Source organism: Temnothorax nylanderi, unplaced genomic scaffold (assembly GCF_030848795.1).
Source record: "Temnothorax nylanderi isolate EJ_2023f unplaced genomic scaffold, tnyl_v1.0 TNYL_tig0061_pilon, whole genome shotgun sequence".
NCBI classification, from domain to species: domain Eukaryota; kingdom Metazoa; phylum Arthropoda; class Insecta; order Hymenoptera; family Formicidae; genus Temnothorax; species Temnothorax nylanderi.
In genome coordinates, this window is record NW_027249123.1 from 340,340 (window position 1) to 362,519 (window position 22,180).

Genomic DNA, 22,180 nt, shown 5'->3' on the forward strand with positions numbered 1-22,180 from the left:
GATAATTGCGACTGTATGTATATTGAATGAAAAACAAAGACAAAACCACCGTTAGATACGGGCAGGGGAGAGAGAGAAAGGGGATAGAAACGAAGAGAGACGAGGATGAAAGACTGCAATAGGCAGAGAGGGTGGTGGCAATTTGCACTTGGCGCAGAGTACCGCCGATATCTAGTATCCCGTCGCGTTATTACGCTCGAGGTACCCCGGAGTAAGAGGGAAACGGGGTTCGGAGATGACTGAGGGCGCGGGAGGGACGGGAGGGGGATACAAAGGTGTAGACTTACTTTGGACTCGGGTGTGGGATTACCGTACTTATATTCAGCTCTAATATTAAGTTACCACTTTGCTTTACGGCAAGTGAACAGGCCGCCTGCATATAGGAAGCCATCCGAGCGCTCCCGGGACAGTCTGTCCCATTCGTCTGGGCCCACCTACGAATAACACATTCGTCCGTTCCGGGGAAAGTCCCGCGATAGATCGACAGTGTTGCTTCGCGTTAGTCTCTCCCTCGAAGTATCGGGACGAGCTCCTTTCGCTATCGATCGCGTTCTCGATCGCGAAGGGAGAGGAACGTAAGCTTCTGTAAGACAATCCCTGGACTTATCCATGATTCGCGCTTTCTCGCACTTGAAACGCATCCCCGTTCGTTCTCCATGTTATTCGCTGCGAAGGATGGCTGATCTCACTCTCTCCAGCCGGCTGAAACCACCGAATCCGGGAATGAACAACGTTAACGAAAAGAAGTACGTATAGCGAGAGATAATTCGGTCAAAGGAAATTGAAGTAAACATTCTACTCTACAAAATCGAACTCTTCGCATTCGAAGATCATGAACTGATCTCAGAAATTGTTCGACGTGTAGGGAGAGGGAGAGTTTCCCGCGCGGATACTTGACCTTCCTCTGGAACATCACCTCATAAGGCTTCGGAGTAATCCTGCTTGAAAGCTCGCTCTCAGTTTGCGTTACAACGGTAGAGAGCGATAGAACAAATTTCCGCATATAAGAAAGTAGAGGTACTGACTTCTGTGTGTGCTGGGGTATGCGCTGGACTTCCTAGCACCATTAGAAATCAGTACTACTCTTCTTAGCATTCGGCAATTAGCGTCCGGAGCAAGGCGGAACCGTTCCCTGCGTGTTTTACGCGGGGGCAATCGCGCTACCGAGGAAACGGGAAAAGATAGGATGAAAATTGATGCACGCTGTAAAAATAATTAAACATCTTTCCTTTTAATCTTTCTTATACATCATTGTCATCATCATTTGCCTGTACATATTCCGTTCAATTGTTTTTATCTTTACAGCTTCGAGCGTGGCTCGGTGGCCCAAACACGTGACACTTATACAATATTTATAACTAACATGGTGCCCTGCTTTGTTAAATTACAGTTCTTTCTATTCGCTTCCCGCGTGTCTCCCTCACGAGGAGATCTCTCCGGTATAACGTTGTTATTATAATATGCACCCCCTGGACAATGATCCAACCCTCCTAGTTGGGACGAATTAAAAGAGTCATAGTTGTTTAAATTGTTTTGCGCGCGCGACATATGCCTGCATTTCGCGGATGTAATTAATTACGCAACAGATATCATGAATATTTAGTGTTTCTAGTTGTCAAACTCATTTAATATTCGTCAGTAGCTCCGCTCGATTTAATTAAGAGAAAATTTTATTATATGCAATCGGGCATTCGGCGAATTGTACACGATCGAATTACAAAATAGCTGGTGCTTTATTGAAATTACTTGTACTAGGAAGGGCTGTATCATTGTTCTCCACGAGTGGACGTACAATGTCATACGCTTACGTAAATATTACATACACATATGTATATATATTTATATATATATAAACATACTACTTTGCGAGGAAATACGAAACATTATAATAAATAACTTTATATTCATACACAATTCGGAACTATATGGTAATGACTGTGGCGATGGCGTAGTAAAGGAATATGTGCCTATATACAATAATAATATTAAATACGCCCGTATAAAATACAGCGTGCAACAGGTCAACTTTCCTGATGTCTTCTTAAACGCGTGTCTGACGAAAAAGCGACGACAACGAGCACACCCCGTTGAAAAGCGAGAAGATCAAAGACACTTGATACCCTGCTTACACAACGCGGTACGTATCAATTAAAACAAAATGTCTACGAAAGAATCTGGGTGGAAAAAGTGTATAAGTGTATAATTACGAATTCTAAAAGATGAAACTCATAAGATATACTTAATAAAAGAGAAAAAAATATCGTAATTCGGATATAAGAAAAGATATAAAGATTCAAATTAATAAAGCCAGATTCACGTTTTATTTGTAAAAGATGTAATTTACATTTGAAGAGCGAATCGATAAACTTAAGAAAGTACTTAATATTTGGAACGCTAAATAGCATCTAACTATTTAGTCCATCATTTTTTAACTTTTTACTTATATCCTTTTTCCCAAAATGTCGAGTACCGATACAAAAACCCGGTTTGAAGATGCATTTTATCAAGATCGTATCCTAGCGTGCGCGTTTATTTCCCTTTATTTATCCTTATTTAAATCTTTTTAGTCCCTAATTGCAATTTTATTTGGACGCAGATTCCTTGAATACAATCGCGAATTCGGCTAATTCTTATCGATTATGACTTATCATTAATGTCTATTTAGCGAGACTGGAACGATTTCACCCGAGTGGGTTACCATGGTCGTCAAGCGACAGCGAGGACAATGACGAGGAGGATGACAAGATTTCCGGCGAGTCTGTCCGGTAGTTAGGTGGAATCCTTGTTTCGATTGATTGCCTGAAGCTTCGTCCAGGTCTCGCCGAGCGCTTTCGCGAAATGATCGTCAACTGCAGCGCAAAGAACGCTTAAGACTGGTAAGGTCTTAGCCTCCCAAGGTAAGGCGAGGCTAAGACAAGACTGGATCCAGATTGGTCCAGCCTGGACCATGGAAGAATCACCCAAGGCCGGTCCATGCTGAATCCAGAATGTCGCGTCTATTTTATCCCTCATGGGACAAACGTTCGATATCTGTCTGTACTTACCAGTCAGGCCGGTTTCCTTGTCCATAGGAGTAGTGGCGTTGAAGACAGCCGCGTACTTCTTCGGACCCAGAGACCGTTTGAAGTGCTCGTCGATCGCGGGATCGCTGACGCCACCCGCCGTCCTGATGCCGGTCCTCTGTCCACCCGAGGCCGCGGTAGGCGTCGTCGTCGGCGTAGGCGTCATAGCAGTATCCTCGATTGTGATACCTGAAAAAAAAAAACGTGGATAAATCCTTTCATCGTACCTCATTCGTTGTACGTTAACTCTAATTATATAATTTTCAGACTGTTATTGTTTGTAAAACATACGTATGCGTAAAATTGTTTTTATCGTTTTACAAGTAATATCAAAATAAAAATTAATAAATTACAAAAGCAGATATAATTTTAAAAAAAGATTAAAAATGAGTCTGTCCACTGCTAACATAACAGACATCTGGATATCCGTTACCGCAATTCCGTTTGTAACTAATGCGAAAATGAATGTTTCAGGAAAGTACGTTAACACGAAGGAATGTTACGGTACCATCGGGGGATTACTGTATTTCCATTGAGAGATACTAAGCATCTGCACACCATCCCGGTGTGCAGCGGGCGGTGCATTGTCATAAAACACCCTATACAGACACCTCTGACGACAATGGGGAACTTGGAAGATGCCTAACAACGGACTCTCTCTTTCTCTCTCTTGGCACAGTCAAAACCATTGTTAGTTGAAACAATTCAGTAAAAATATTCGAATACCTCGAAACTCGGAGATAAGACTAGTTGAAGGTAAATTTATTATTTATATAAAATGTTTCATGCTATATAATGGTAAAATTGAATTAATTTTTTTTATTTTTTATTTATCTTAAGTTATACTAGAGCTACGAATACTCGCTTTGGCTACCCATTGCTGCTACGAAAATTAATTCAGGTTTCGAAATGTTCAGTATTCAATCTTTCCGCAATTATGTTTTTATTTTAACTCTATTACGAATCATCTTATTTCATTCTTCTTGTAAAAATTAAAAATACTGCCAAAGGAAATATGAATATAAGTAAGGGATCTATTCAACGTTGAAACTTTACGTTATCATTTCTCCGCACGAATTGAAATTGAATCTTTATTTTTCATTGCTCATAGAACTTTGTCATTTTACATAACGTGCATCTTTTTTCGACGTCAAAACTATTCAAGATCGGAACTTTATATTTTCATAATCAGTGCATCTTTTTTCGACGTCAAAACTATTCAAGATCGGAACTTTATATTTTCATAATCAGTCACGTGAAAAACGAAACGCGATCTTTATCTTGTGTCGGAATCTTCAGTCATAATTTTATCTTGCACTTTTAATCGATATCGAAAGATATACTAATCACATCCCTTTTTTCTTTTTAGGGGTTTTCCGTCGTTATTAATGATCACTTACCAACTTGCGGCGTGGTAGGAACGATTACACTCGGTCTGCTGTGGTGATGATTCGTTCTTCCTGCTGACATGTCCAACGCTTCGCTTTGAATCGGATCTCTCCTACGTTCCTTGCGCCACGCGCTGCTTGGCTTCCGATGCAAATTCGTCACCTTCGGTCTCTCCTCTGCAATAACACGAAGACACCGAAAATACCACTGTGAACGCCACTATCGTTTGACACGTCAATGAAAATTCTGAACGAGGAGTAACTACTAATCCGACGAAGAGTCAGATAAATACTCGATGTGAAGAATCCGTTATATCAATTATTATTTCATATCGATCATGCTCAGCCCGCTAATTCGCTTCGGAGCGATGTCTCTGCTCCGCTAATGTATTTCGCTCTGAATCGAACCACTCCGCACTTGCACCTTTTCGTTTTAATTTTGGGCCTGAGCAGAATGGCAGACTTATAATTTTAAATCTTTGTTTTTAGCAACGCACAATACTGTCTTGTGTCTCAAGTCTTACAAATGTTGACACTTCGTACACTCGTTTAAGACTTGAGACACAAGACAGTATTGTGCGTTGCTAAAAACAAAAATGTAAAGCATAAAACATTGTCTTAAAATTATAAATCAGCTATTCTGCTCGGGCCCTTAAGGAGTACCAGACAAAATGCAGTCAATAAGATTGGCTACGTCTCCGAAAGTTTGAAAACGAAATACACGCATTCAAAGAGAAATCCTCCGAAGAAAAACCGCTGGCTCGTTTCCCTCGACTTTGTCGAACTAAAATGGAATGTGAAGATCGTCAACGTTATTTCGAATCGGCGATCATAAAGTGGGGATGGTAAAGAGTGGTGGACATAAGAGAGCGATTAGGATGGTTGTAAATATTTTCGTCAGTATTGTCCATTTAGACAAGAGAGCGTATAAGCGCTAGAGCGCGTGTGCGTGAAAAAAGCAAGTTTGATTGGCTACACCGTGCAACCGAGCCTCGTTCGTGTTCCACGCAGCTTTCGACAGCATACCTAGAATTCCTCCCTTACACACTATTTACCATGCTTCGCGACGAGACGCGTTATCGATCGGAATCTATCGGAAATCGCGAGGGTCGTCTATTTCCGAGCGGTGGGGTATCTAAAATTGGAAAATCAATCAAACGAGACAACCCCTCGCCACGATTGGTCGAGATAGAACGGGAAGATGAAGGAGGAGGAGAAAGGAGACAACGGAGGACGAGAGAGGAGGGTAGCAAAAACGAGTTCGGTTCTCAGGATGGGCAGGAAGTGCCTAATAGCCGTGAGAGGATCATCAAGAAGATGGCGAAACTGGTTTAGAGGTGCGTACCGTAGGGAAAAGATGAATGGACCGTAGAGTTGAACGGAAACGGAGTGGGAAGGTTTCCTCGAGAATCAATTAACGTCTCGATATGTACCGCTGATAATTAACGAACGTGCATATGAGTCTCGTCCCTTTATGACTCCAAATCATAGGGCGAACGTAGCGTCGTTTCCGCTGCTGAAGCTACCCAGCAGCGGAATAAATCGGGAGAGCCGAAGGTCCCCCCTTTAGTTCGTAAATTTGAGGGGGGGGGGAACACTCTTACAACATCGCTCGGCGTTCAACATCCATGTACCTCTAATTGCATATTTTATAATGCAGTATATTTTGTTAATAATACTATTATTTTCAACACTATTCTGCATGCAATTGCCACAATCGTAAAATCGTAAAACACTAAAATGGAATACCGAAGAGTTGAACGCCAAGCGAAATGCCGTATTTAGTAAGATTCATCATATTTCGATGAGTAGACCCCAATAAAAATTTCTATTTATTAATAAAATCCATTTCAAAATTGAATGATTATAATATCTATATTTCTGAAATTTAACATGTAGAATCTTAGCACGCCTTAAGTGCTTGTAGAATGAATAGTTTCTTACAAAAACTACTCAAGTTAATTTATTTTTTGTGTTAACAAAAATCAATTATAAATTTCGCCTGAAAGCTATACACTATCCAATTTCTGTCAAACAGATCTGATTGGCAAAAAAACGTCTCCAATTTGTTCATTGCCAACCCTTTTACCTGAAATTTTTTCTTTATAATAAAGTTTTCCTATTTGTTTTTATAATTTTAGATCACTTCGGATCGCATTTCACCGTGCCTTACAAAATGACGTACCTTCCGATTTGCGAGGCAGTCGGAGGCTATCAACTTTAAGCCACGGCTGCCAGAGATGCCTTCTCTTGCACGGGAGCTCCATTTTATCGGTCTTGGGAGCATTAATGGCGAAGTCAAACTGCGGTATCGTCCTCTCTTACGATATATTGAACGAACACTTGACGAGCAAGACGAAAGTCTTATTTCATTCTCCAAAACGCACTGTGTATTTTTGCGAGGGTTCAGTTATCACTGTGCGTTCTTCTTCAGTAATATAATAGCACAGTTTAAAGTTAATTTTATAGTATATTAATTTTTATAACGGTACGTATAGTTTTTTCTTCTATCGCAACTGTATATCACACAATTGTAACGCGAGAAACGAATGGGCTGATGATGGAGATGCGTAAATAAAATTCAAAGGAAGTATGACGATATTTCTGATAAAACAAGTTATCTTCGTCGACAATGCGCCTTTTTCCCGACGCACGATTATCTGCTAAAAATAATCAAGAGCATAAGCCGAGTGTTCTTGTGTTCTGCGAAACACAAATATCAGTACGGTGCATCGATTCCACTCTTGCACAAATCCCTATTGAAGTTTCCCAAACGGTATACACACTGATCGTTTTCACCAGCGATTAAATTAAATAAATAACCACTAGGATAGTCTCAACGAAGATTATTCCTTGACATTCTCACTAAAAATCTCATTATCTGAACATTTCTTCTTGCAGAAGCGCACTGATCTCTTCTCTAATCCGAAGATTTATTTACTTTCCAGGCACAGTGTCACAGCTTCTGATAATCGATACAATTACCGGTTCATCCGCTCGCGAGTAGACGGCCGCGTTGGCGATCGCGGTGTGAGACGATCGAGACATCAGGGAGAAGATCGCGGAATCGCTACGGAGAATCGGAAGAACTCAGGATCCAAAGAGAATGAAGAAGATGCGGTAAACGAGAAGGAAACGGCAGCGGGACCGAGAGAGAAAACTCGAAAACCGCGAGAGGCGGAAAACGGAGCGAGACACGCGAACACGCACAAACCCACGCTCGCTGTTCGGCGTAGCCGCGGATAACGAAACGGTTATTAAACGCAATCGCGAGGTGCGCACAATGACGGAGGAACGACGGCGACGAGGATGGAAATGGCGACGACGCGAGGAGAAGCCGCGAGATAAAAAAGCGCGTCCTAAAAAAAAAAAGAAAGAAAGAAAAAGAAAAGCGCGTCCCTCAAAGGCGCGCTCGCGGTTTCGTGAATGCGCCACTCACGACTGTCTTAAGATTCATTCATTCATCCGCCGCCTCGGCTCGCCCGTCCGCCGCCACCCTTCTCCCCGTGCAACACGTGGGATCGAAGGAGGTTGCTTTTACACGTACACACGCATACGCGAGCACGCTGGGCACCGAGGGTATCCTGCACGGATACGTCGCGAATTAAGCGTGTATTTATAAGGTACTATAAGCGCGCACGCTCGGCTGGAAGCCAACTCGTCTCTTTTCTCGCTTTCTCTTTCTCTCGGCCTCTCCTTCTCTCTGCCTCTTTCTCTCTTTCCCTTTTTACAGGTAGGTAGGTAGGTACGATATACTGGGTGAGCGCAGACTAAAAATTCGCATATATGTGCCCTTTGATCACTTAGGAGCCGATAAAATAAATTGAAAGCGCTCGATATTTCGTTCTTTCCTTTTATAGTCTTTAGCGGAATGGTCTGACCCAAGTCACACTCAAAAACGTGCGATTATTCGTTCAAGTTACATATGTATGAAGCACGGCTTGTTTCAAGCATTCTAATGAGGGAAAATTCCTTCTGAGGAATTTGTGACGTTACATGACGTAGTCATTAAGCGATAAAAATACGGCGGAAAAGAAAAATTATTGAACCGAGAACCAATAGTTAACAATTCTCTCCAATTTCCGTCTTCTAATTTTAAGATTTTCTTTACATTGACTAAATTTAAAATTATATCAGTTCGATTCGAAGGACGTGCGATAATGTTGATCTGATATATACATATTAACATTAGGGCAAAGTTCCTTTATAGGATATAAAGGAAAAACTTTGAAGACTAAGAAATCGACACTTCACTCGAGCTCTTCTTCCAATTTCTAGAGATTAGGAGATTACATGGACTTTGAATTAAATTAATTCGATTCGAAGAACGCGTTCGATAATTCGGCGCGACCCTGTATGTGCGCGATGTAACCGGCGCGGCGCATCGATGCGATGCACGCGCGAATGCGTCGAGTGAAGTTGATAGCATGCGTTTATTTTAACCCTTTCGATATCCATGTACCAACCGCATATCATGCATTGAGTTCCAATGACTCGAATGCAAAAGAAAAGAAGAAAAAAATGAAGGAGAGAAGAGGCGCTAATGCCTTTATATAATTTTTCTAATTTTTGCAGTTTTGATCTTTTTATTACATAGGATTTCATAGCATAAAATCGGAATATATAGGATTTTCAAAATTGATAAATGAAGATAAGGCGGTCGTGAAAGTAATAAAATTTAATGGGAGCCGATAATATTGACTCTTATTCATATATATCTTGCAATAATATTATTTACATATTAATTCATATTTTTGCATCTGCGTTAAATCTTAGATCTTATATTAAATATAATTTGTGTTGTAGCGCCAGTCGTAATTCAACGTTTATTTGTCCGTGCGCATAATTTACTAGAATGATCTAATTTGCATCATTTTGCATTCATTATTCGAGAGACAGAAAATACAATATACGAACCGTAAAATATATGCGATAGAAGGTTAAGCAGTCATGGCACATTCTGTCTAAACTTCCTGACAAAATGCATCGATGTAAGCGAAAGATTGTCGCTCCGTTGATGAATAAAAATTCGAGATCAGCAAATGCCCGACTCGCGTCGTGCTGAACACGTGTACTTAATCTGCAATACGTGGAATCGCAACTATAAACGGCGACTATGCGGAACCCGTTGTGACACTCCGAAGTACCGATGTGTTCAGCAAACGTATCTATCATTCAAGTAGGATTTAGTTAAATGCGCCCTATGACAAATAAAACTATCTTGTTTTAAACTCCTTAATTAAGTCAAATAATTCTTTTAATCAAAGACAATCGACATTATCCCATGAGTTGTAATAAGTAAGCAAATAATATAATATGTATGTATATACGCGCGCTATATCACTTGTTACATTCCTTTCCTTTTTTCTTTCAGGCCAAATAATTTTACAATATTAAAAAATGGCAGTCTTTGTTGACGTCCTAACTAGTAGAGAAATCTAATAATTTAGAGTTTTGAAGCTCTATCAAAACCTTGTACCTTGTTTCTCATATTTAGCTTTTAAATATACTATCTTTCTAAGTTCCACATACGGTGTGTTTGATTGAAATTTTTTTAATAACTATTATTTAAAAGAATAACTAAGTTACATTCCTCATGTGTATACACATAAAACAAACACTGTGTGTATATATATATATATATATATATATATACTATCAAAATACTTTATTTTTTATCATAAATGTTTTACTATAACTAAAATGTATTCCAGCATGATTTCATGCCTCCTGATTCGCGCTAAATAGATCCAGATCATTCCGCAAACAGGATTTCGTAAGTCGGACAGTTGAATACAAAGCGAAGAATGCGATTGCTCACCCGCGATCGATTCTATGTAAAAACGATTGCGCGTATTGTGACAGTATGTTACGATCGCGAATTTATGTCAGGTAATAGCACGTTGCATTATAACTCGGCGCCCGCGATAATAATAGCGATACCCACGGCGATTCGCTCCAACTTGCATACGAACGAGCCTTCGTTAACGTCGCCGTGTGCACGCGCGTGAAATAGAGAATGACTATTGAACAAATTATGCGAGGAATGTCGGCGGCATGTCGAGTAGTTGTCGTCGTTTCTGAAGTCTGTGCATTCCGCGCGAATTCGATCGCATTACGTTTCATTGTCAAAGTTATGTCTTTATACCGCGTTCCCATCAATCTCAAGCATTAATATTGTCTGGATGAGAAATGGAGAGTAAAGGAGAAGTGCGTTTCCTCAAAAAAGTGGATCAACAAAAAGTACGAGAAAGGCATTCCGACAGAATTTATGTGAATAACAATACGGTAGAATAACAATAAGTCCGACTGAAATGGTTCGTTTTGAATTCAAGGCGCCTGCCTTTGTTCTACTACTGCCTGAAAATTTGTGAGCTCGAAATACTTGACATACTTTTTTCTTATGACCGAACATTTCGTTTTTAAGACTATCATCACGAAGATAATAAAATCTCCGGGTTCTCCTAACGTTTCAAGAATGACGTAACTTAATGTGTATCATTATTGCTAACGAAACCGCCAACAATCCCGCGATATTCGGCGAACTTTATGAGGAGAAAAAAAAGAGAACTACACTTCTTTGTGTGTATTTATAACGGCAAGAAAAAGATTATTTTGTAAGATTTTAAAAGAGAGCAAAATTATCTTTCAATGTGTAATTTTTTTTTCTTTTTATCAAGCTTTCTTGGAATGTTTTGTGTTATCATTCCTCGTATTATCGAGAGAGTCCGGGTCCGCGAAATGAGAATCACGAAATGAAATTCCAAAAGGTGTAAACTGACCTTGCACCATTGTCGCCGCTCTGGAAAGGACGTCCAAGGCACTCTCGACAGCGGACATATCTTCCTTTCTTCGATCGTTCCGTCCGTGTGAATTTTCTCCTCCTTTCCCTCCTCTATTCGTCTCCCCTCGCGTGTAACCCTCGCGCGAAACTCGCGCGCACCCTCAGAACGGTTCGTAGATCCTCGACCTTCCCTTCACGGCGCTCCCTCCCTCGTCGTCGTTTTGTGCCAAGGATACGTCGTCCTTGTCCCGTCTGCGTTTCCACGTCGCAAAATCAGGCGCTCTGTATAGGGACAAAAGTCGAACTTTAACTGTTTGGGCCTTCCTCGCGGCCGGAGGCGGTGCAAATAAAGTAAAACGGGGATTAAAAAACGTGACATTGTCTGTGGAATGCGGACCCCTCACCGTCGACGCCGCCCCCCCCCCTCTCGCGGGAGGATCCCCACCCCCATGGCACTCCTCTCGCGGGACCTCTTCTCGCGCCACGTATCTAGCAATGGGATCGACACGTTCGCGTTCGTGTAGCACGTTAACGTCGATTGATAAAATCGGTTAGATGTTACGAGTATCTCTGCAATTTTCACCAACGTATCGCCGGAGGAATTTAAAATCGATTCTTCCTTAACAAAAATAATAATTGTCAAATTATAAATGCATTAAAATAACTTCTTTTAAATTGTATAAAATTAAAAATATTTTAAACATTAATAATTTTCAAATTATAAACGATTTAAATAGCTTATATAATTGTAAAAGTATTTATGTCAAGTACATGATTATCTGATGAAATCTAATTAAGACTCACAGTTCTCTAACAACAAGCTTCGTAATGCATTTCGAGTTTAATTGCGAAAAACATTCAAAAATAATTTAAATCGTCGCAATTGAGATAATAGGTTTTCCCTTATTTGCTAAATCGACCGCCCCGGTTTAATAGCAAAAACTTGTCAACAAAGAAAAATACTACAAGAAAAAAGTAACTCAATTACCTTTCCATTTCTTCATAGTGCTCACATTCTTCCCGAGTTACAAAATTGAAAGTTGTACATTTCGAAAAATTCATGGAATTCAAGTATGTAACTTATTGATTGACTACTTGACATTTCTCAGGTATATCGTGGCAGAAAGTAAAGAAAGACAGATACGAAATGACAATAAACAATGTTAATCTACTTAAAGGGGTAACGCTATCACACCTATCGTTATTTGTCATTTAATAATAACGTTCTACACGAGTAGAAATAAGATGTCAAATAAGATCTACGTGACAGTTTAATCAGACGCGATGATTGAACTCCTTCCATCAATGTGGAACTTTTGACGGAATTTGCAAAGAATGTGTTTAACGAAAGATCGATGTTAAGATACGTTTGATATGATCAGGAAAATACGTTAATAAGGTTTAGTCAAACATTCTACAAATTTTCCGTATGATAAGCTTACAATTTCCTCGCTATGTGTTTTGAATTTAGAAATACAGATACTAGAGATACTAGAGATGCTATTCAATTGAAATTCTAAGTAGAACGTCAAATAATGTCTACGTGACAGTTTAGTCAGGCGTGATGGTTGAACCCCTTCCATCAACATAGATAGAACTTCAACAGAATTCGGATAGAATGTGTTTAATGAAGAATTGATGTTAAGATACATTTCGTATAATTCAAAAAATACGTTAATGAAATTTATTGTTAGTCAAACCATCCCATATAATATACATATAATATAAATTTTTTTAAATTTTCTTACTGTGTGCCTCGAATTTAGAGACACCATTCAATTTGATATTTTTAATAACAATTGGTCGATTTCTGCCTTCCGTGAATCTTTTTAAATATTATACATTTCTCCTGCAAAAGAAAATGCTTGATACAATCGCTTTCGCTTTTCGCTCTAATATTCTACAAAATGTAAGAGAGACAATATCTTCGAATATGAAAATGAAAATGGAAGATCGTGGCTGGTTCAAAGCCATTGCTATCCGAATCGCGACCTCTCTCATTCCTTCTCATTCTTCTCGCGTGCTTTTCCCGCTTCTCACAACACTACCGTACGGTCGACATCACGATTTCATCATAACAATATAAACAGCCTTTTATCCACCTCCCTACCGTTTTGCGCGCTCTGCTCTTTCCGGTGCTTTGGTTCTTTCTTCGTTCTCTTTAGAAACTTGTAGATTTTGCGCGAACCGACGAAAATCGTCGAAAAAAAAACGGCTTTATATACCTATTTTATTCATCCTTTAATTTACTAAAGTAGTTTTTAATTCTTCATTAAAAATTAAAATGCTCAATCTTATTAAAATTGAAATTAATCAAGGAAATGAATTTAAAAAAGTAATAATTAAAAACTCCGAAATTACGATATCAATTCCCAAATTACGAGACTATAATACAAACGAGACAGAAACTACTTCGCTTATGGATATTATTATAAAATTTTTCATAATAATTAACTTTAACCGCCATTTCGCTGGATTAAGTTTAATTATCATAGTTATGATATATATATCAACTTATAAATTTACGTTGCTTTTATCAATTTAATCAGTCTCGAAATTCTGCAAGCTTGTGTATTTTTTTAAAGGAAATCTCTCGATTAAGAAGGCACCGCCCGATTTCGCGCGTCGTCGTATTTGTCGAGTTTCTCGTGTGATAAAACCACGAGATAAAGTTGAGAGGATCAATCTGGTTTACAAAGGCGCGCCGTTCCTCGGCCGTGCCCCTTCCTCTCATTTTTACACGAATGCCGCACAGTGTAAACGCTTTATGAATCACGGCGTCGTCAGCTGGCGTGCTATTTAAACGAAAGGACGGCCCGAATAAAGTGTATCGCGCGAACGCGAGAGTCGCTTGCGCATAATGCGAACGTCATTGTGCGTGAAATGACGCGCGTTTGTAAATATGAATCGATATGACAGTCGCGGAATTCGGAGGCGTTACCCCTTTCAACACACGTCGTATACGCGAAATTCAGCTGTAATCCATGTAATCCACTTACAAACATTTTTACTTCACTCTCTTCCTCGATCGACTCAGTTCGGGAACGAACCTGATCTTTTTACAGATTGAATTTCTAACGATGCCAAACCGAATAAGATTTTATTACCTACTATAACTTCAGTCAATTATAAATATATCTAATTTTGTTTGTTTTCAATTTGAGTGAGAATTCACCTTCATATTACCGTTTCTATTATTACGTACTATCCCGTAGCGTAGTGCAATACTTATGAACTAAACAGATCACGTTCCAATCAGAAACATGTAAAAAAAATTGAACTTTGTAGATCTTTCATAGGCTGCGTTTCGATATTCACTGTCGGTACTGAAAATCTATAATTTATGTCACGTACGCTATAGATTTTCAATACTGGCAGTGAATATCGGAATCAGGGTTTAAAAGACGCGCGGACAATGCATCTCGATAGAATCATATGAACTGATTAAACGCTTGTTTACACGCTGGATTTTTTCAATTTGGATTTTTATATTTATATTTTATTTTTATGGACCGAATATACCGATCCATAAACTACGAGGATTTAAAATGTACGTGCTCAATGCGAGAGCGTTAAATTAACGGCGTGCGATCCACAGAAAAAATGGTCTTCGCATCTTCGCCGCTCTAACCACTCGATCGACAGATTCCTACATGTTATCTTGACCGAAGATTCGATACTGGTATACATAGTGTTCCGAAATTATTGCCTTTATAAAAAAAAAGCACAGAACTCCAGAAGCTAAGCTGAAAGTGAACGTTGTTAATATCGTGATTACCTATGTGAACCTAGCACCCGACTTTCGAAAAATTAATTTTTTTTTACGGAAAACGTTAGCATTTCGTTTGTAGTTGTTTGTAGTAACAAAAATTTCGTTTGTAGTTCAATACATTAAAAATTATAAACATTTAAAAAATGACTCGCACCCCACTTTGAGATATCTCAAATCCGCTTACGCCATCTTCTTCAGAATCGTTTGTAGTTGTTTGTAGTGCTTTTCTTTTCGTTTGTAGTTGCACCGTTTAAAAGTTACAACAATTTAAAAAAATAATAAAAACCTAACTTTGCCAATTTTTGAGATATCTCAAATCCGCTTGCGCCATCTTCTTCAGAATCGTTTGTAGTTGTTTGTAGTGCTTTTCTTTTCGTTTGTAGTTGCACCGTTTAAAAGTTACAACAATTTAAAAAAATAATAAAAACCTAACTTTGCCAATTTTTGAGATATCTCAAATCCGCTTGCGCCATCTTCTTCAGAATCGTTTGTAGTTGTTTGTAGTGCTTTTCTTTTCGTTTGTAGTTGCACCGTTTAAAAGTTGGCAAAGTTAGTTTTTTTCTATTTTTTAAAATTGTAACTTTTAAACGGTGCAACTACAAACGAAAAGAAAAGCACTACAAACAACTACAAACGATTCTGAAGAAGATGGCGCAAGCGGATTTGAGATATCTCAAAAATTGGCAAAGTTAGGTTTTTTTTATTTTTTTAAATTGTTGTAACTTTTAAACGGTGCAACTACAAACGAAAAGAAAAGCACTACAAACAACTACAAACGATTCTGAAGAAGATGGCGCAAGCGGATTTGAGATATCTCAAAAATTGGCAAAGTTAGGTTTTTTTTATTTTTTTAAATTGTTGTAACTTTTAAACGGTGCAACTACAAACGAAAGAAAAGCACTACAAACAACTACAAACGATTCTGAAGAAGATGGCGCAAGCGGATTTGAGATATCTCAAAAATTGGCAAAGTTAGGTTTTTATTATTTTTTTAAATTGTTGTAACTTTTAAACGGTGCAACTACAAACGAAAAGAAAAGCACTACAAACAACTACAAACGATTCTGAAGAAGATGGCGCAAGCGGATTTGAGATATCTCCAAAATTGGCAAAGTTAGGTTTTTTTTATTTTTTTCAATTGTTGTAACTTTTAAACGGTACAACTACAAACGAAAAGAAAAGCACTACAAACAACTACAAACGATTCTGAAGAAGATGGCGTAAGCGGATTTGAGATATCTCAAAGTGGAGTGCGAGTCATTTTTTAAATGTTTATAATTTTTAATGTATTGAACTACAAACGAAATTTTTGTTACTACAAACAACTACAAACGAAATGCTAACGTTTTCCGTAAAAAAAAATTAATTTTTCGAAAGTCGGGTGCTAGGTTCACATAGGTATCGTGATTGATAATTTTCAAATAACATATAACGAGATATTCCCGAAAGTCAAAGGACTTTCTTCAAGTAAAGTTCTCCTTGTTTCTATTTTAATTATAAATGGAAATTAACATGATTTTTATACGGATTACCCACAAAGATATTTATCTAATTGAATGTCGAGAAGTTGTTTAACATCGTTAATACATAAACACTTATGTACAGTTATGGAGTCATTTTAAAGAAATTTAAAATTAAAGCTATAAATAGATAACAGAAGCTTGTCTTTAAAAAATGTGATAGAGACAGTAGAGATTTATTTATCAAGATATTAAAAATTACAAATTTTTCCTATAGATCCTAAGTTTTCACGAAAAGAGTAATTTTGTTTCGTCGAGTAATCCGTACACCCTGTATATGCACATATATACATACATATATATGCACTGAATAGCACGTGGTATGCGGGCGATTATACACGCGACTGCGGAGCTCGAGAATGCAAGAGCTCGAAATCGCTGATCGAGATTTCTCGTCGAACGTTCTTGTTGACGATCTTATGAAAAAAAAACTTCAGTCCGGATAAGAATTATATAAAGTCTGCTTGTACATTAAATTTCCTATCTTAACTGCTGTCTCTCTCTCTCTTTCTCTGATTTTGTCCACATGTATTTTTGTTGTTAGCAAAACATGGCGATGTAATAAAACCAATTTTTATACAATTTGTACAGATACGTTTTATCGGAATTATTGCGAAAAATTAGAAAGAGATCGAATAATGAATACGTGATGTTTTACGGTCGACTTCTTGGGAAAACGTCCAACGACAAAGCGATGCTATGCGATGCGTTGCGTATATAGATTTATATTGCTTGCGCGCCGGCAAAGTTAACAAATCGACCGCCGTCCAAGAAAAACAATAACGTCGCGGTATGTGAGAGCGTGAATCGTAAGAATCGCAAGACTTCCGTTGCGACGGAGTGACGAAAAGGCGTGACAAAATTTCAGGAATGGAATGAACGGAACGCGCGAAGGTGCGTTAACAAAGAAATTTTCGAAATGAAAGATCTACAAAGGGAAGGACGCCTCGCTTTTTGAAACACGTTTTTTTTTTCCTGAATTCCCTGAAAGAATTTGTTTGGCTGTTAAACGTAAACCAACGTTTCACTTGCAACGACTTTTCCCTAAACAAAGATCGGCACGATCACTCGGAGAAAAGTTCGACGCACCCGATGGAATTCCAAACGCGAGCGCGTTCCACGGAATTTTTACGCGCCGACGAACGAAACATCAAGCGAGCTAATCGTTTCTCTTCCATTTGCCGTAATACGTATATACGGACGTTGCGTTTCTACCGAAACGTAGGAACGTGATAAAAAGTACGCGACGAACATGAACACTAATTGTAAGTTATATACAAATATGCGAAGAAATAAGTGCGTATCTTCTTTCGAATGTTATTAAAAGTAACGGAGCAAAGATTTAATTATTTAAAATTAAAAGAAGAAAAGAAAATTGAATATCTTGGTCTGACTTCATGGTAAGTTTTCTGCTAAAATGCTCGGCAGAGGAAGATAGCCAAGAAACATCTACTTTCATTTGGAAGAGAACAAAGTTCATTGCTACCGTAGATATAATCTCTTATAAGTGTTATCATTCTATTGCGCTTTCTAAATTTTCAAATTTTCTGTACGTGTGAAAGTCGCAATTTCAGGAAAGAGAGAAGGATAATGAGATCAAATGTATCCTTACTCCAGATGTAAAAGAAAAATGAAGAAAAGAAGTTACTTAAACATCTAATAATTAAATCGAATGCATCTTACTCCAAATATGATTGAAAATAAAAAAAATACTCAAATCTAATAATAAAAGCATATCTTGCTCCAAATGTTATTAAAAGCAAAGAAAAGAAGTTACTTAAACGTCTCATCTGACTTCACGATAAGTTTTTCGTTAAAATATCTGGCAGAAAGATAGCCAAGAAACATCTACATTTATTTAGAAAAAAGTTCGGTGCTTCCGTAGATTCAATCTCTCATAATTTCATAAATGTTATCACGTCTAGCGCGCTTTCTAAATTTCCAAATTTTTTGTACTTGTGAAAGTCGCAATTTCAGGAAGAGGAGGAGGATAATGAGATCAAATGTATCTTACTCCAGATGTAAAAGAAAAATAAAGAAAAGAAGCTACTTAAACATTTAATAATAAAATCGAATGCATCTTACTCCAAATACTATTGAAAATAAAAAAATTACTTAAATCTAATAACAAAATCATATATTACTCCAAATGTTATTAAAAGTAAAGAAAAGAAGTTTCTTAAAGTTATTAAAAGTAAAGAAAAGAAGTTACTTAACTTAAACATCTGATTTGACTTTACGATAAGTTTTTTATGAAAATATCTAGCAGGAAGGTAGCCAAGAAACATCTACATTTATTTGCATGAGAACAAAGTCCATTACTACCGTAGATTCAAATCTCTCATAAATGTTATGACGTCTAGTGACGCTTTCTAAATTTCCAAATTTTCTGTACTCGTGAAAGTCGTAATTTCAGGAAGAAAGAGAGGATAATAAAATCGAATGTACAGGTAGAACCCGTTTGAAGACAGGGTTAAGTTTCAGCAAAACAGAGTTGCAAAATGAATTTTTCCAAGTACATATTAATTAATTAATAATATTGCTGTTCTTTAAATAATAAATTATTTTAAACATTTAAACACGTTTTATTTATATTTTTCCCCAATTTTTTTCATTTTTAGGTAATTTCGAAAAGGTCTCTGATGTGAAAAGTCGTAAAAAGGACCATCGAAACGGGACCTACCTGTAACTTACTCCAAATGTTATTAAAAGCAGAAGAAAAAAAACGACTTAAGTATCTAATAATGAAATGAAACGTATCTTACTCCAAATGTTATTAAAAATAAAAAAAGAAGTTACTTAAGTATCTGATCTGACCTCGTGATAAGTTTTCTGCTAAAATACCCGGCAGGAAGATCGCCAAGAAACATCTACCTTCGTTTGGAAGAGAACAAAGTCCGCTGCCGTAGATTTAATCTCTCATAAATTCCTCCGCGTCTAGCGCACTTTCTAAATTTCTAAATTTTGCGCACTTGCGAAAGGAGTAATTTCAGTGAAGAAAAGATAGACCAAGTTGACCAAGTAAGACCGCAGGGGGGTATGGGAAGGTGTGTCGCGGACGCGATAAATCGTAAGCGAATCGTCGCGAATAATCGTTAAGGATCCGTTTTCGTTCGCGAAAATTTGAATGCGTCCAAATCACTCCGAGTCCCAGCAAGTTCGGGCCTGAGTAGAATAGCTGACTTATAATTTTAAGACAATGTTTTATGCTTTTACAAATATTGACACTTCGTGCTTACGTTTAAGACGTGAGACACACAAGACAATATTGCGCGTTACTAAAAACAAAGATTTAATTTAAAGCATGAAACATTGTCTTAAATATAAGTCAGCTATTCTGCTCAGGGCCTTCCGATGAACGCGACGAAAAGAATTCCAACCGCCGGGTGACTTCGAGCATCACCATTTTAAGAAATGCCGATCTCGGGGACTTCGCGTGATCTTCGTAAAATTCGCCAGCGTGGAATTCCATGCAGATTTCACGATACGCGGAGGGTATCACGCGCGTGTCGCGCCGAGTTTCTCTCGTTTCTCCCAAGCCAGACGACTTGCGATTCGCGATTCGCTAATCGTACGAAACTTGGCGAATAGCGCGACCACAGGCAGAGATTCGTCGCGAGTTCACGCTCGTTGTTTACCATTCATGTCGATTTGTCAACGCGACGGGTTTTTTTTTTCCACGAGATCAAAGGGCGCGTAACAGTCAATTTGCGTAGACCCGCGTACAGAACTGCCACACTGTACAAACGGATGAATCACGGATTCGCAAATAATTGCGGACGGTTTGTCCTGGCAAACGCGACGAATCTCTCTCGTCGCGGAATTCGCCGCGAAATTCCGAGACGCGAGCGAGACGTCAACTGTCGTTCTCGTTTGACTTTCTCGGAACGATCTCGCGGGGGAGGGGGGGAGGGGAGGGGGCGGCGAGATCGTTCGCCCGTCGCGGTGGAAATCGCGTACCTGCCGCAGAAATTCTTCCGCAAACCTGACGACGGGAAGAGGCGCCGAATCTCGCGCGTCTTTTCGATGTATGCCTCTCTCTCTCTCTCTCGCTCTCTTGAAAACGGCCCGATCACCCCGCGATCGCACGAGGCGGTTTCTCTCGAGCCTCCGGAATCGCCGACGACTCGGGAGGATCGTCGAAGTAAAAACCGTCGACGGCGACGGCGACGGCGACGATGACGGGTCGGGCGCGCTACTCCGAGCGATCGTCGTCGTCGGCGCCACCGCCGCGCGGCGCGTCCCTCGACATTCGCGGGGAATCAATAGAGGAATGCGGCGTAGCGTAGAAGAATGCAAAAAGAGGCGAGAGAAAGAGAGGAAGAAAAAGAGCGAGAGGGAGAGCGGGAGTGCGAGAGAACGAGAGGAAGGAGCGCGGCGAGGCGTACGCGCGCGGAATTCCATTCCAGCGGGGGGACGGGGAGGGAGGGAGGGAGGGGGGGGGGAGATACCGCGCGGGCCGGCACGTCGTTTATTCCCGCCGCGTCGCCTTTATTTGACAGCGGGCCGTGCGGGCATTTTCCGTGCTCGCGCGCGCGAGTATGTATCAATGTATCATACGTGTGCGCGTTTATCAACGTTTTTATGTTTTTACTCACCCGCGGCTTTCCGTCGCTCCCCCGACGTCGTCGTCGTCGTCGTCGTCGTCCCCGCGTAGCCGACCGTGCGACGCGATGCGCCGTGCCGCACCTGCGAGAGATTCTCGATTGTCGATTCTCGCAGGTTTCACGCCGCGAACGGGTTGGCTTGGCCCGCCGGCGCGCACGCCTGACGCCCCCGGGTCGAACGCGACGTACGATATCGTACGGCACTCACGTCGTCGGCGCGTCCGAGTGCCGCGGCCGGGTGCGCGTTCCCATTGAAAACCACGAAAATCTAATGGTATGCGGGCGGGCGGGTGGACGCGCGCGCGCGACACGGCCCGTTTGACGCGACAGGCAGCCTCGGCTATTCGTCCTCATGTCCCCTCCTGGCCTCCTCCCATCCCTCGGCCGCCCGCGCCGTGCCCGCCGCCTCACGCCTCACGCCCCCGCCCGCGCCCGCGTACGCTCGGGCATTACGCCGGAATGCGCGGTATGCAACCGATCGCCGCGCCGCGACGGCAGGATCGTTAAGCTCGGCCGCAGCCTTGTAAATACGCCAGCGCCAGCGCGGCTTTGTCGTTGCGGGCGAAGACGGATTTTTCTGCGCACGCCCAATAGCGTCAGACTTATCCCAAGTAGCGTACATATTTCACTGGGATATGTCGTTAGGCCCGTCGTGGAAAGAAACAAAAAAAAATATATGAGATAGCGAAAAAAAATTATGATGGATTAACAAAGTTTAAGAATTTCTTGCACCCATATCGATATATTGTATGGTCGTTACATAAATAAAGGAAACCGCAGAAAACTTTATATATTGAAATATTCGGAAGATACAAAGCTATTTATAAATAATTACCGATACATAATATAAATAATATAAATACAGAATAAAATATTATAATTTGTAATATATAATATACTATTATAATTATTACAGTTAATAATATATAATACAATTTAATCTTTTTTGTTAAATAATTCTAAAACATACGCCCACGTTGCCTACACAGTTTTATTTAAAATTTAGGGAGAAGCATATGTATATTATAAAAGAAATTAGAATAAATT

General features: G+C 39.7%; 1 protein-coding gene and 2 long non-coding RNA genes across 8 annotated transcripts; 2 read left to right on the forward strand and 1 right to left on the reverse strand.

Moving 5' to 3' along the window:
* Nucleotides 1-1,212: 1,212 nt before the first annotated feature.
* LOC139773391 (uncharacterized) lies at nt 1,213-21,489 on the reverse strand. 6 transcript variants are annotated; one of them, XM_071707815.1, is made up of 5 exons: nt 21,125-21,489; nt 11,233-11,516; nt 4,463-4,627; nt 3,045-3,251; nt 1,213-2,849 (listed from the first exon to the last, which is right to left on the reverse strand). In XM_071707815.1, the coding sequence occupies exons 2-5, from the start codon at nt 11,288-11,290 to the stop codon at nt 2,770-2,772; spliced, it is 510 nt and encodes a 169-aa protein (XP_071563916.1). In that variant the 5' UTR covers nt 11,291-11,516; nt 21,125-21,489; the 3' UTR covers nt 1,213-2,769. The 6 variants fall into 6 exon arrangements, with proteins under 6 accessions (XP_071563916.1, XP_071563918.1, XP_071563919.1 ...); XM_071707817.1 differs by lacking the exon at nt 21,125-21,489 and adding an exon at nt 20,487-20,764; XM_071707818.1 differs by lacking the exon at nt 21,125-21,489 and adding an exon at nt 20,165-20,315.
* Nucleotides 3,728-4,756, forward strand: LOC139773393 (uncharacterized). Its single transcript, XR_011718340.1, has 2 exons — nt 3,728-3,818; nt 4,432-4,756. It is a non-coding gene; the product is annotated as an uncharacterized lncRNA (long non-coding RNA).
* On the forward strand, nt 5,416-7,051 carry LOC139773392 (uncharacterized). Its single transcript, XR_011718339.1, has 2 exons — nt 5,416-5,787; nt 6,592-7,051. It is a non-coding gene; the product is annotated as an uncharacterized lncRNA (long non-coding RNA).
* Nucleotides 21,490-22,180: the final 691 nt, after the last annotated feature.

Coding starts and splice junctions, on each gene's coding strand:
- LOC139773391 (XM_071707820.1), bottom strand. CDS start 6,717: ATGGAGCTCCCGTGCAAGAGAAGGCATCTCTGGCAGCCGTGGCTTAAA. Junction 4,628..6,635: donor ACTGCCTCGCAAATCGGAAG/GTACGTCATTTT, acceptor GTGTTATTGCAG/AGGAGAGACCGAAGGTGACG. Junction 2,850..3,044: donor CAAGGAAACCGGCCTGACTG/GTAAGTACAGAC, acceptor TTTGCGCTGCAG/TTGACGATCATTTCGCGAAA.